The sequence below is a fragment of the Hippocampus comes genome, unplaced genomic scaffold, assembly GCF_001891065.2.
Source record: "Hippocampus comes isolate QL1 unplaced genomic scaffold, H_comes_QL1_v1.1 scaffold238, whole genome shotgun sequence".
Lineage (NCBI taxonomy): Eukaryota > Metazoa > Chordata > Actinopteri > Syngnathiformes > Syngnathidae > Hippocampus > Hippocampus comes.
The window spans coordinates 619568-634602 of record NW_017806177.1 but is presented as its reverse complement, the minus strand read 5'-3'; the positions used below and the strand labels follow the sequence as shown (position 1 = coordinate 634602).

The 15035-nt window shown below is 42.2% G+C and overlaps 1 protein-coding gene across 6 annotated transcripts in view; it reads left to right on the top strand.

Moving 5' to 3' along the window:
* baiap2a (BAR/IMD domain containing adaptor protein 2a) overlaps nt 1-12876 on the top strand; it is a 69125-nt gene extending 56249 nt beyond the window's left edge. For 2 of the 6 annotated variants that reach the window (XM_019897408.1, XM_019897407.1), the window contains 7 exons: nt 2560-2802; nt 2881-3106; nt 3413-3614; nt 3692-3760; nt 5105-5258; nt 5402-5439; nt 8489-8770. In XM_019897408.1, coding sequence (XP_019752967.1) covers nt 2560-2802; nt 2881-3106; nt 3413-3614; nt 3692-3760; nt 5105-5258; nt 5402-5439; nt 8489-8564 — 1008 coding nt within the window. In that variant the 3' untranslated portion in view covers nt 8565-8770. The other 4 variants (XM_019897411.1, XM_019897409.1, XM_019897413.1 and 1 more) reach the window with 4 other exon arrangements.
* Nucleotides 12877-15035: the final 2159 nt, after the last annotated feature.

The following is a 15035-nucleotide window of genomic DNA, read 5'->3' as shown; positions in this document are numbered from 1 at the left end:
TATGTGTATGTGTATGTGTGTATGTGTATGTATGTATGTGTATGTATGTATGTGCATGTATCTCTCTCTCTCTCTCTCTCTCTCTATATATATATATATTTTTTTTAATCATCACATTTTGATTTTCACAAACCGTTTAAGTGTGAAAATAAGTTGATCACGATAAAATATAGCAACATCAAAAGTAATAAAGCACTCATCACACTTAACTGTAATGTCAAACGATGAAGACGAGGTGAGTCGCGGCGCAGATGCACATTTGAATGAGTCATCTTCTTGTTTTTCTCCTGCCGCTTTAAGAAAGAGAATAAAAAACTGTGTCATAAAAAAGCAGACGAAGTGTCCATCCTCTCTTGTTTAGTAACCCACCTGCTATCAAAGCACATTGAGAAACATCTGATTAAAAGACACGCTCGCTTTAAGCGCTCATAAGGGTCTCTTCATTTAAAAAGCCTTTATGACTGTAGACAATGGCAGCCATGGTTGTCTGAGGTCGTAAATCTACCATCACACTTTGGAGAATTGGGCCCAAATGCCGAACGGATGTTGGCATCGTGGATACAAATCAAAGCTGGAGTCGATTTTCAAAAAACAGAGCGCATTTTCCCACATCAGTGCTGACAGTTGAAATAAGAGCCTCTTGAACGCAGACATCGGTCTCCCAGGATTGCTGGTGGGTGTGAAGTGTCGGGCTTGAAGATGCCACTAGATGAGCATTGTGCCTATGTGTGTGTTTGCGCTGCATCAACATGGAGTCTAGTCATTAATCAGGACGTGGGCATGTGCGTGGGACGACCTGAACGAAAGCAAACCTCCCTAAGGGTGCCCGGTGTGTTTTTATACGTGTGTGCGATAACAGAGGAAGGAGGACAAATTAACACAAGGAGGGAGCGGTAATAATGCATGAAAAAAAGAATGTTCTGCAAAGATGCTTGCCTGTGAGTTGCTAGCGTGGGCTGCTCGGCTGCCTCTTGGCCCACGCGGGCTGTTTTTATAAGCGTGCGGCGGGTCAAGGATGCACGGCGAGGAGTAACCTTTGTGGACTAAGTGTTTATTTCAGTGACTGCAGTCTTTACCAAGGCGTTGACTTTGCGTCACGCGGCAGCCGTGTGCCAAAAGCTAGCCTTATTTTTCCAGCTAAAGCGTGTCAGACTCTCAATGAAGCAAGCCGCGCCTCTAAGTTTAATCGAACTTTTGGCTTTGACGTGATGGCAGCGGCATCGATTCTCCGTGAAACAGAATCTGCTTTGATGGGATTTCAGACAGCGTAGTCCAAGCGGCTGGCCGTCTTGAAAGTGGCTTCAGATCTCCTCAGCGTTAGATGATCATGTCAAGGGTGGAGAAACTCGGCGCTGGTATGTAATGCTGGGGCAAAAATGCACAAAGGCTTGCTTGGGCGCATTTTCAGAAATAGGCAGATCAGTTAAGACTTAATACTTGGTTGTATCATTTCACCCGTCCATCTGTATACAGCCACTGACAACTTTTGTTCTACTTTCCATATGTCGTCTCGAAATCTGAACCATCTATCGTAGGTGTTTTTGCCACAGATCCGAACAAACTGAGAATTGAGGAACTGGGAAACTTTGATTCCGTTCCAACTTGAAAATGACCCAATCAGATTTGACATAAAAAGGAACCAAAGAAATGGGGGCGATTCTAACCACATTTGCAAACCAATCAGTCAATGCAGAGACCTCCTTACACACTGTAACTGTAAAGGTCTTGGGATCAACCTCTACTCTTGAGTCAGTCGATCATGGATAGGACTAGACACACCCATTTTCTCATGCTTGGGTGAGTTGGAGTCTACCCTAGCTGACTGAGCAAAAAGCAGACTACAGGAATTTGTCACCAGGTAATGGGACACGTCAAGCAGAAAGGATCAACCTCGTTCCGTGAATCGGTCGATCGGGGTTTGGACTAGACTCCTTAGTCAAGCATTCGTCCATTTTCTACAGCTTATCCTGTTCTGGTAAGCTGGAGTTGATCCAAGGAAACCGTTGGTACAAAGCAGTGTGACAATCTGGACTGGTTACCAGTCGATCACTGAGACAACCACTGATACTCGCAGCAGAAGTCAGCCAAGGTACCCATTTACTGACTCGAAGGCCCCAAAAGTATCATTGTACTCTGAGGCAGGCTTCAACTTGACCATCATGGTGGATGACCATCAAAGTGAGCTGTCGTAAATCCAGGAAACATTGGGCGAGAGGCTCACTCAGTCACAGGGCACATAACGTCCATTCACCCTTGCAGTATGAGTGTTTTTGGTGCGGAAGGTACCCCATGCCTAAATTGAATCCCAAAATCAAAAAGAAATTGTCTACCCAAAATGTTCATCTTTGTATTCTAATTCTATTCCTCCAGCTCTGTCAGACCAGTTTGGAAAAGACCATTTCCTGTTTCACTTCTGTTCATCTGGATAAATGACTACAAATCTTGTTCATTTTCTGAAGTCTTCCCAGAAGAGTACAAGCTTATCTATCATCGCTTTCTGAAGGTGTCAGATTCAGTGTTTGACACCCCTTGTCACACAACGCTTCCTTGTCCTTCCAGGGTAAAGACCTTCTGACTCAGAAGATCCCGGTGTGGCAACAGGCCTGTTCAGACCCCAACAAGCTCCCTGAGAGGGCCATGCTTCTGGCCCAGCAGATGGGATCCGCCACCATGAGCGGCGCCAGCCCCCTGCACACCTCCAAATCCAACCTGGTTATCTCTGACCCCATCCCGGGAGCCCAGCCGCTTCCCGTTCCTCCCGAGCTGGCTGTGTTCATGAGTGGTGGCCTCGGGCACCAGGCGGTGAGCTTACTCGGACGTTCAGTCAATTGGACCTGTATGGACACGCATCAAGTTGGCCGCTTTGTTTGTTCATTGCAGAGGCTGATGGGCCCCGAAGGCCTGTCCATGGTCAATGGGACAACGGGAGTCCACGGGGAGGAATACTGGACCGATGGAGGGACTCTGTCCCAAGTCAGGCCTTCGTCTCCCCAGACCCAGGCACAGGTGCAGTCCCAGGCCCAGCCTCAGAGACAGGTCAGCGACGTCTACTCCAACACCCTCCCTGTCCGCAGGCCAGGCCCCGCCAAGAACAAGAACCCAGTGGGTAAGCTATCCGATAACGCTAGACAGTAAACCTCCTTGGTTTGTCAGGTTTAGGGACTGGACCCTACCTTGATACCAGCAGAGTAACTTGGATCCAACGAATAAGGACTTTCTCTCGGGATTAGCCGAGTCTTACATTTGAGACCTTCTGTTGACTAATATCACTTACAGACCTAAACTTTAGGAGTTGGTCCAGTTGCCAAATTTAGCATCACCAAAGCCACAAATAACATCCTGTAATCTCTACCTCTTAACGAGCTCATCCCGTCTCTCACCTCTATGGCTTTCACCCTCTGCCTCTGCTCAGGTGAGACACGGACCCTCCCCAGGTCCAGCTCCATGGCAGCGGGCCTGGAGAAGAACGGGCGTTCCCGCGTGCAGGCCATCTTCTCGCACGCCGCCGGCGACAACGGCACCCTGCTCAGCTTCTCAGAGGGCGATGTCATCACTCTGCTGGTGCCGGAGGCCCGTGACGGCTGGCACTATGGCGAGAACGAGAAGAACAAAATGTAAAATGGATGCTTTCTAACACCATTTGAGACTCGTTTTGTGTCATGAAAATAAGTTGTGTGATTCTTTTAACCAGGCGTGGCTGGTTCCCCTTCTCCTACACGCGAGTGCTGCCTGAGACCGACAGCGAGAAGCTCAAAGTGAAGTAAGCAGTGGCGACTCGGACGGTCCGGCAGATGGAGATAGTTTCCTTTTTTTCTTTTTGTGTTTTATATTAAATACAGAGCAGTGAATCATTTACGAAAATGCATATAAATAAACCTGTCATGATACAAGCAGTGTTGTTTTTGGAGTATTTTCCCTGGTGGGTGTCTGCAGCCTCTTTCACACACTTTTTGCCTGCGACTTCTACAAATATGATGTGTATGACGTTGGGCAGCGTCATTTCACAAAGCTGCCGCTCTGCCTCTGTTTCTAAATTCTCAGGTCAGCGCAGCCCTCCTTAGTTCTGTGTTGCACATATTCAACGGAGACCAAAGCGGAAAAAGGTGGAATATTCACGGCTGTAATTGACATTGTGAAAGAGGCTCCTGTCACTTCACATCTCTGTCCTGGCTTTTAGCTTTCATATAGCCACTGCTCTGACTCCGGTACTTACGTAGCTCCCATGCTGTGAAAATCTCAGCTCGACTTGGTCCTCCCAAATTCTGTCGGTGTCGTTGACGCAGAACACAAACCGACAGAGGGTGAAAGGTGGAATATTCTCAGCTTTATTAGTTAATGTGCGATGGCAGCCCTTATAACTTTGCCTAGCAACAAGAAGCCAGAAAAAGTAAACCATGGCTTTTTTTTTTTGGTTTTGTTTTAATTTTTTAATTGGTGCACTTGGAAGCATGGTTGCTGATCTGGGGGCGGAGGGAGTGGGAAGACTTGTTGCTTGGAACATCAACAAAGTTGGCAGGGGTTCCCATCCTGAGTGTCATGTAATTAAAACTACTTTTAAGGGATGCTCAATACCACTTCAATGCAAGCATGAGTAGTCACTCTTGCACTCGTACTCAACCGATACCGAGTACCGATATCGCTTGTACTTTTAATATATAACATTTCATTTAACACACTAACAAAAAAATGGTGACCAAAGACCTTACTTTCTGATGTGCCAACTACTGGAGAGGAGGAGTTGTCAGATTTTGTTTTGCCTTCGTTATCGATGACTGGTATCGGTACCCTCCATACCTTCAAATAAGATGCCGATACCTGGTATCGATACTTGGCAATATATCCATCTGACCTCCACCCGCCCTCATGACGATTAATCATGGGGGCCCAAATTTTGGTGCGACGGCCCTGCTTTTAAGTCAAGGAACCACTGTTCAGTTTCTCATAAAAAGGCGTTCGTCTGTGTGGTTTTCGCCAGTAAAGAGTGCAGCTGTTTTCCTGATCTGTGAGTGGTGCCTCAGCAATGCTTGCGTTTTAAAATGCCTTTTTTAGTCCACTCATTCATGGCGACCCGTCCTCTGAGGCTTTTCTCCTCCTGTCTGGCCAGCCTACATCACGGAAAGAGTAGCAGCACGGGCAACCTCTTGGAGAGCGACCAATCCCTGCCCACACCCGACTATGGCCTGACCGCCCGATTGTTGGCGCAGAGTCTGGCGCAGACCCGCCCCAGGCCCTACAGCATGGCAGGCTTTGGCACTCAGGTAGGAGACAAGTCCACACAAGTAGTCACTGAAGGCATTTGGCAATGTTCTTTAGTAGCGTAGGCTTTCTTGCTGTATCCTGACACCTGGTGGCAAGTTAACATCAGATTTTTTTTGGGGGGTGTGTGTGTGTCTTCTTTCAGCCTGCAATTGAGGATTATGATGGCCGCTTTGCCACAAGGTAAGTCTTTTCCAGCCTGCGCCGTGACTCATACAGTTTAAAAATAAAAGGTTCTCTCTCTTGAGGAAGGTGTAATCAAAACAGAAGATGACAAATCTGTCTCTTTTTGAGTTTGTAGGCACAAAAGAATAACGTGACTGTCACGAGACATGCAAAACAGTTCATTTAAATGCTTCTAGAAGTGGCTCTCGATTTATTTTCATATTCCATACAAAAAAGTTTCATTTGAAAAATCAATAAAATGTAGCTTTCTTTGTCAAATTTAGTCAAATGTTCAATAAAGATACCAATGTGTCACCTGACTTGTTTGTTGCACATTGGTTAAAAAAAAGTTTTTGAAATTGTTTGTTTTGATGGCAGCGGAAATAATTTTTTTTGTGATTCCTTGTAAGCAACAGGAAAAAAAATGGATAATTGATGATTGGCGGGAGTTGAAAATGTGCTATATTACTGATGCATTTATGAATTAATTTACAGTTCATTTAAATTTAAATGTATCAATTTAGTGACTCACGTTTGCATACCAAAATGGGGAAAAAAAAATCTCACGTTTTTTTCACAATTAGTTTCCTATTTGTGAAATTAATGTTTAAAAGAGTGGACTGAAATATATTTACGAATGGGAGTCTCTAAAATCAACAATAACAAACTACCAAAGTTGCAATTCTCCTTATAAGGAATTTTGGTTTGGGAAAATAACACAGATGAACAGCAAATTTGAATCAGAGATGACTTGATTGTCTCTTAACATATATTTTGAAGTTGATTTAAAAAACGCCTTGCCTTTTTTTTTTTTAACACAAACGTTTTTTGTGATATTTTAGTTAAGTTTGACCAGTTAAACCAATGACACATTTTGTTGCTGAACCTAACCCTTCAGTCATGAATATTATTTAATATTTTACTATAATGGGCGGGCCCGGTGGTTCAGTGGTAAGCGCGTCGGCCTCACAATGCAGAGGTACCGGTTTCAATTCCAGCTCCGGCCTCCCTGTTTGGAGTTTGCATGTTCTCCCCCGGGCCTGCGTGGGTTTTCTTCGGGTACTCCGGTTTCCTCCCACTTTCCAAAAACATGCATGGCAGGCTGATTGAACGCTCAAAATTGCCCCTAGGTGTGAGTGTGAGCGTGGAAGGTTGTTCGTCTGTGTGTGCCCTGCGTTTGGCTGGCAAGCGGTTCAGGGTGTCCCCCGCCTAATGCCCGAAGATGACTGGGATAGGATCCAGGACCCCCGCGACCCTTGTGAGGATTAAGCGGATCAGCAAATGGATGGATGGATGGACTTTACTAAAATGCATATTATATTATTATTATTATGAAAACTTAATGTATTTGATATAAAACGAGGGCATATTCTGAATTTGCGCAAAAAAAGATATCAAAAATTTTACTTGCATCTCTAATTAAAAAGATTAGTGTAATTATTCTATTTAAGAAAACACTTGTACTCTGAAACCAGAAAACTTGGTTCACAACCAACCCGCATAAAATAAAAAGGGGGAGCAGAGTTTTGAATATTTATTTTTGAATGCATCTTTTTTTTTCCTCTTACCTGTCCTTTTCTGTTGCGTTTGTCGCTGTCTTTGAAATAAGAGCTCTAACACCGTTCCTATGACTGTCCAGTCAGTCAGCATATATGTTCTATGTGTTTCGTAGGCGTGTGAGAAGGAGCGTTATGTGTGTCGACAAACTTCGCCCATTTCTGCTTGTCAGTCATTGTTTTGGGGTTTTTTGTTTGTTTGTTTGTTTTTTTTGTCGGGAGATCCCTATGGGCTGAAATATGTGCCATTAAATCATTTAGATTTGAATTTGAATGGCTAAACTTGAATAACCACATTGAAAAACAGAGGGTGAATTAAATAAATTGAATTGGTATTGTTGAAGTTGAACCATTGCATTGAAAAACTGAATCCGAATTTGAATTTATTAGTTTGGAACTTGGGTAGAGTAAACTTGAAACTGCCTTCAAAATGATGAAACGTATTTCCTACCAATTCCCTGCCGTTTCCTCTCTTTGAAAGAACCTTTTCACCCTTCCCTGACCTGATGACTTGTACCACAAAGGGTTAAGAAAGGTGCTATCAAGTGGATGTGCTGCTTCAGAAATGCCATTTTTCTGTCGAGCCATGTTTCAATAACAAAGGTGCTACTTTGAAAAAGAGATCTGTGCATCTGCCATCGATTGCTATTGCTAAAATAAAATAAATGCTTGTCGCAGCTAATTTAATTCAGAGAACCAAATTTGCTTTGAATGAACAGAGATGCTTTTTCATTGACAATGAAATACATTTCAACATTTTAAATGCAGTTTCAAGTTTATTGGACTTCGGTTCCAAACTGATCCATTCAAATTGTACAATTCAGTTTGGCAATGCAATGATTCAAATTATACAATACAAATTCAATTTGTTATTCAAATTCAGTTTCTGGTGGCAGTTTTCAGCTCATGCAGGAGATGCCACCCTACCCCAAAAAAAGCTAACTTGCGCTAAGCTAGCATCCCTTGCAACTGAGATGAAATGATTTTCATTGAGGGTGTAGGGGGTGAACTTTGTAATGAGGCAATGTGAAGTCTGGTCTTGGTGCTATTTGGAGTAGTAGGATTGCAAAGTTCTCCCCAACTGCGCCCTGCCTTCTCGTGTGTGCCGTCCCGTCCCGTCCTGTCCTGTCCGTCTCTGTCCATTTCTCTCTCTGAGTGTGTCCGACCTGGCAAGCTTCCTTCTCTCTTTGTTCCACAGTGACAGTCCCGATGGCAAATTGATTTCGACTGTGTGACAACACACATTGTGACAGACGCAGACAGCTGCGGATAGCACAGGGGCCTCCCTCCCCCCTGGCCTTCTTTACTCTCCCCTCTCCACTCCCTTTCTCCCCCTCCCGTCTCTCCCCCTCTTCCGCCTCCACACACACTCCATGAGCGAGTGGATGAGGCCGGTCTCATCCCTGCTTTCTGTCCTCTCTTCCTCCCCCTGGCGTCCGTCCTGGGTGCTGCTGCTGCCTCTCTGCTGCTGTGCTGCTGGCTGCCTGGCGGTGTCGCTGTCGGGACAGTAGCGGTTGGTGGGTGGAGGATTGCATTGAGAGCCGGGGCGGGGCCTATCTGCTCGGCCTGCAGCGATACGGACTCTGAGCAACGGCAGTCGCGTGTGGACCGACTGCCCTTGCTAGCCTGCTTTGTCTTCCCCCTTTCCCTCGCCCTTGCATGTACATGGTTGTCTTTTTTGTGGGGCTAAAAAAAAGGAAGACATCATGGTCTTGTACCGCAAAAGTGCCAAAAGACCCAGAGGGTGGGGGTGGGGGGGGGGCGTTTTCACTGGTCTTTCATTTGAATGGGGGGGGAAAAAAAAGCACAAAGTTGTGGCTGTGCAGGGGAGATGTAATCGATTGTACTTACACATGATTAATTTTTCTGTTCGACAGTGCATGGAGAGAGTGAACACACCCCCTCACTGTAAGAGTCGTGTTATTCTCCTATAACATCTTTTTTTTTTTTTAAAAGCATCCAAATATTACAGGCAACATCGTACAGTGGTGCCAAAAGATAAGATTGATATGAGTCAAATTTATTTATTGTTTTTGCTTTGACTTTGTGAGGAAAAAAAAATCTCATTTAAACATCAGGCAGCAGTTTGGCAGAACAATTGTTCTTCTTCAAAAAAAAAACATATTCAAGCTGTTTCTTGGCACTCACAGTTGAAGTTCACTTTCAAACTCAATGTGAAACAAAGATTAAACACATTGTGTTTAAAACAACTGCATAACTTTGCTTTGAAATTTGGTTGCTTACTGCTATAACGCACAATGGGAAATGCCATAGATGGGCTAACGAATAGCATTTAGGTGGCTTGAAGCGAAGGACGTTTGAGCACAAACAGTGGAGAAGCATCTGTAGACAGACAAAAATAATCACAGGCATATATTCTTGATCCTTTGTAAAAATTGCCAAACATACCTGTGACTCTCTCCATTTATAGCTTTGTATTATACTGCCCCCACATGGCTTAGGTGTGCATGCACACTAGAGGCAGCAGCACATTGTCCATTGAGTAATTACAGTTAAAAATATCTTTTTTTTGTATGTTTTCAAAGAGATAGATATGTATAGAGCTATTTTACTAATTCAAAACACAAATTTGTTGTTGTTGTTGTTGGTGTTTTTTTTGGGGGGGGGTTGTTTTGCTTGTTTTTTTTTTTTTTTTTTTTTGAGGCGTGGCTAAAATGGATGAGTGGCATTTGCATTGATTTCAATTGGAAACGATTATTTGAGATAGTGTATTTACTGTTGCGTATGTGTCCCGGGAATGAATTCAACTTTGAACTGCGCAGAGAAAAGTAGTCATCGGTGTCAAGGAAGTGCAGTCTATTGAAGTGATATGTGTTGTTTTATTGTTTCGATTTTTGGGGGGCTATTTTGGTGGATATGTTTCGATATGATTTATCCAACAAATGTAACTTGATTATTGCAAATTTTATTTTGTTTTAAATATGGTGGCAAGACAAAAAAAAAAAGTATTTTGCACAGGATGTTCCAAGAGGGGTGTGTTCACTTTACGTTGCATTTCCTGTTTTGGGTTTTTTGGCGGGTGTGCCCGATGCCTTACACACAGCTGTTTTCCCTTTCCCCTGCAAAACACTTTTTATCGTGTGCAGGCGAGCTTCAAAAATATAGCGCGTATCTATCTTATCTACAAAGTGTATCGATATATGACTTGTTTCTGTCCGTCCACCGAATCGCACTGTTTTCTCCTTTTTGATGACTGCTGCAATTTCTTTGGAGTAGCCCGACACTCATTGACTTTGGTCCTCTTTGTGCAAATCCTCTGCCTTGGATAAGTGCTGTGAGTTTGTTGACGATGAGCAGCCATGTTTACTATTGATTTCCTGTGCAGATCGCTCTCAGTGTTTTTTTTTTTTTTTTATCTTTGTTTGTGTGCGTGCGTGCGTGCGTGCGTGCGTGCGTGCGTGCGTGCGTGCGTGCGTGCGTGTGTGTGTGTGTGTGTGTGTGTGTGTGTGTGTGTGCGCGCGCGTGCGCGAGCGATTGTGCAGCCCGGAATTGCTCCGTAGTTTATTTTCTTTCTTTGCAAACAGTTGTTGTCCTTGTAAAAAGACTGATTAGTTGTTTTATCATATGCATGCCGTGGAGGGATATCAGAATATGTGATTTAAAAAAAAAAGCAGATCCTGAGTGTATGGTGACTTTTTACAAAAGGTATTCTAAATAAAACATATCTCTATATATTAATAAATCGTTTTGTGTGATGGCAAATCTGTTCTTTGCGTACATTCCCAAGCTCCAATTGGAACAGGTTTCCTTCTTAAGTGTTTTGTGCGAACCGCCGCCTATCCCAGCATGCGTCTGTGACTTTTAACCTGCCCCTTGTGGATTCCTCAGCACTTGTGTTGCCCTTAGTGTGTGTGTGTTTCAAACACTTGCCACTTGACGATAACGGACGACACTTACAGCATGTGACGCATGATGTCTTGTATCTTTTTTTTTCCCCACCTCATCCCATTCAGTTGGACCGTTACAGTGCAACCTCAGGTGGATTGCAAATCATTGAGGGGGAATTTGTTTCAGTGTCAAACTGTAGCCATCATTAAAAAAAGGGCATTAGGCAAAAAAAAAAAAAAAATGCTAAAAGTAATTAGCTATCTATTGATCGATCTATTACAAAAAAGGGCGAAAAAGGAAGCACTGCCGCAGCTTCTCTTGTGTGTTCAGATAAAATTGTCACAGTCCGAATGTGGGCCGCCTGCTATTCCGCAATTGGCCTGTTGGTGGTATCAAGGTCTAACAAATCGTCATCAGATTCCCTAGAGGGAAAGAAGAAGAGCCATATGCCAGTATTTACAGCTAGAAAAGGTGTCTTGATGGTGAAAATCTGACCCCGGAACAGTGTGTTTGCCATATTTCTTTTGAGGAACAATGATTCCACCTGAGAGACAAAAAAAAAAAAAAAAAAATCCACCGTTGACGTTGCACTGTATTTTGATTGGTGTCATGATTTAGTTAGGATGTTCAACTGGCAGCAGACTAACAAACATCGAGGTCACGAAACATGAGCCAATGCATGACCTGCGAGGTGAACCATTCAAACGCAAAGGTTCTCTTTACCTTCCAGTTTGGCTCCAGAGTTGTCCCGCTTCTGAGGGAACAGAATTTCTGTAAGTCCCGTGCCTCTCCACCAGCCAATCGCTTTAATTTTTTTTACATTTTTTTAAACACTTTCTGCTTCCCTCTATGGCTGTCTGGCTACAGTAGGCTTTATTTATTTATTTTGCGAGGTCGGCTATTTTTTTTTTTGCAGGGCAACATTTGCTTCCATCTCATTTTGGAGTTTTGTTTGTTTTGTGCTAAACCCTGCATGCTTGTCTTTTTATTAGTTTTTGTGCTACATGGTTGCCGACATGAATAGAAGGCTCGGGGAAGGCACACGGTGGTTTCGGCTGTGGCTGCTACATACAGTTGGTTAGGTTATGACTTGAATGATTTCCCTAATGGTTCATATTCCTTGTCCCCCCCCTCCCCCCTTTTTGCCCTCTCCTCTCCCTACAGTGAACGATCCATGGAGGTCTACCTCCGGCCCACCTTCACTGACGACCGATCTGCCACCATCTTCTACTAGCGGCCTGCGGTTCCCCTTTCAGCCATTAGAAAGCGTGGTTTTGGTTGTTGTTTTTTTATTTAGGACAGAAATATAGTGGGGAGAGTTCAAAGTTGAATGAGTAGTTCCCCTACTTGGACGTTTACCTAATCCATTCGTTTAAAGACTAAAGGCAAGGAAATACAGCACACAAAGCTTGCAAGATTATGAGAATAAAGTCAATACGTTCTTGTACATTTTTTTTCTTTTTTTTTTTTCTTCATACAGAAACATAACAAATCAACTAAAGAGCCAAAGTTGAAACGGTAGTTTTCTTAAGTTTAACATTAATTTACTTACAAGAATGAAGTCAGGGTAATACAACCCAAAAAGTTGCAATATTATGGGAGTCCATTCAAAATATTACACAAGTAGAATTTCATTTGCATAGATTCAGTATCATCCAAAAAGTTGAATGTTACAAGAATTGTCTTTGTTTTATGACATTGAAGTTAGATTTTTTTTTTTAATCCAAATTTTTTTTCTTGTGAAAAAAAATAATTCTCATAATTTTGTGACTTTTTCATACATTATATAAGAACTAGATTCTTGTAAGATCATTTTTTCATGCCCTTTCAACTTTCTTTTTTACATGATGACTTTATTCTTATAATTGTACCACTATGGAAAAAGAAAAGTACTTTTGTCACAGAAACAAAAAAAAACTGCCTAGATTCCAGCAGTTCACATTCATTTAAGTACATGAAAAAATGGAGAGGGTTTGTTATTACAAGAGCAAAAAGTTATGTTAAGACAAAAAATGAAATATTACGAGCAGAAATTCTTCTTCCAAGCGGGAATGAAAAAAATATCCCTTTTTTTCCCAGAAGACTGGCTTTTTTTTCACTTGATTGACAAATATAGTTCCGTAAAATTACGATTATATTACAAAAAAAAAAAAACAGCCAAAACATCTTCACTCTTGTAATAGAGATGCATAATTATGTTTCTCCTGTGGAATTTTTCATGATGTGTCATTGTCAAATTTTATTATCATTCTTGACCTTAAAGAGCAGCCGCGGTGGGCTTTACATGTTAATAAGTTTTATAAGCGAGATGGAAAATGTGTTTGGGAGATAGCATTGCGATCGCTTATTTTTGATATGTGCGTGCAGTTAGCGCGCTTGTTACTGAGCAGCCAGGACAAGTTTCTGTATTGTCTACCAATGAAAATACATTTTCCTGCAAGTTGGCCGCTCCGCTTCTTGAGGTTTTCGATGATCCTTCCTGTTGTTATTATTTTAGAAAAACTGATTTTTGGGAGATAGCATTGCGATCGCTTATTTTTGATATGTGTGTGCAGTTAGCGCGCTTGTTACTGAGAAGCCAGGACAAGTTTCTGTATTCTCTACCAATGAAAATGCATTTTCCTGCAAGTTGGCCGCTCCGCTCCCCGAGGTTTTCGATGACCCTTCCTCTTCTTGATATTATTTTAGAAAAACGGATTTTTCACATCAATTACCACTGGCAAAATCCTGAGAGCGAATCCCACCCCGTGTAAATTCGAGTTGTAGCTGCGGTTTGTTGTGGCCGCAATGTCATTTGGTTGAGTAAGATTGGGCTTCAATTGGAATGTTTTTTTTCTCGTTGCATTTGCCGGTTGGCGTGGGAAATGTGCCTTGCGCTTTTTGTCGTACGTTGGTTTTGCTTCGTATGTGACAGCTTCTTTTTTTTTTTTTTGCTGCAATTTCACCAAGGCTTCACAGTAACGCTGGTTCTTTTCTCTTTTAAATATCATTGATATGCCATCTGCCAGATAGAAGCCCGTGCATACAGAAAGGAATTATTATCGCTCTTATTAGCTTTGCGGGAGTGCTAGCTCATCTGATAAGGCGCAGTATTAATATCGCTTTTGGTTCTCAGTATTAACTCGCTCATCTGGGAGGTGAAGCAGAGAGACGGCGCAGGTCAACGTGGGTGGGGGAGAAAAAAAAGGCAATGCGCTAATAGGACTGTCAAATGAAAATTAGCAGATGGTGTGAGCGCTTTTCGCTGAGGGCTTTAACAGTTGGGCTTTTATTGTCATTTGGGAAGCCAGTTTCACATGCTATTGTTGTTGTTTTTTTTTTTTTTGAAACTTTTGATATAGCTCTCACTTGGTTTGTTTTCCACTTTTTTGTCTGTTTGTGTTGTTCTTGTTCTGTACAGAAAGTGCATAAACTTATCAAAATAAATCCCCGTGGACACGTTTCAAACTGTTATGTCTTCACACTCACGTATTCTTTTCTCACCGGGCAAAATCAAAGCTGTCAAATGCTGAGTTCCTCATGTCCGTCTGAAATGAAATTTCAACCAATTAAAGAGTGTAAAAGTGATTTCCAGGTCACCTTACAAGTGAAGATGGTACATCTGAATACTTTTTTATGAGAATGATGTAGTCAAACAGTACTGTATTTATGAGCTACTTTAGTATGAGAAAAAAATTGCTAATGTAGAAATAAAATAATTTTATGAGAGTAAAGTTATGACAGTCTTGAGCGTTAGCCTACTGACTTTTTCTTATGAAAAGATTATGACTATTCTTGTAATATTGCGACTTAAAAAAAAACGATCCTTTTTATGTTGGAATATGATAAAAAAATATTCATGTAACTTTCAGGCTACCAGTATATTCTCTTCACAGACCTTTATTCTGGTAATATTGCAAATGTTGATTCCTATGTTTTTTTTTCATGATAGATTTTGTATACGTATATAAAAGTGAAATGTTCTGTGCTTTTCTCTCTCTCTTTTTCTCTCTCTCTCTCTCTCTCTCTCTCTCTCTCTCTCTCTCTCTCTCTCTCTCTCTCTCTGACTGTTCTCAATGTATTCCTGTCATTTTGCCACTATATTCTCGGAATATTGCAGCTTTCTACTCAGAATACTGCAACTTTTGGTTCCCAACAATTTTTTACTTCTCGGCTACATTTTCATCACAATGAAAGTTTTTCCCCCAGCGTGCCCTTAATACTCATACT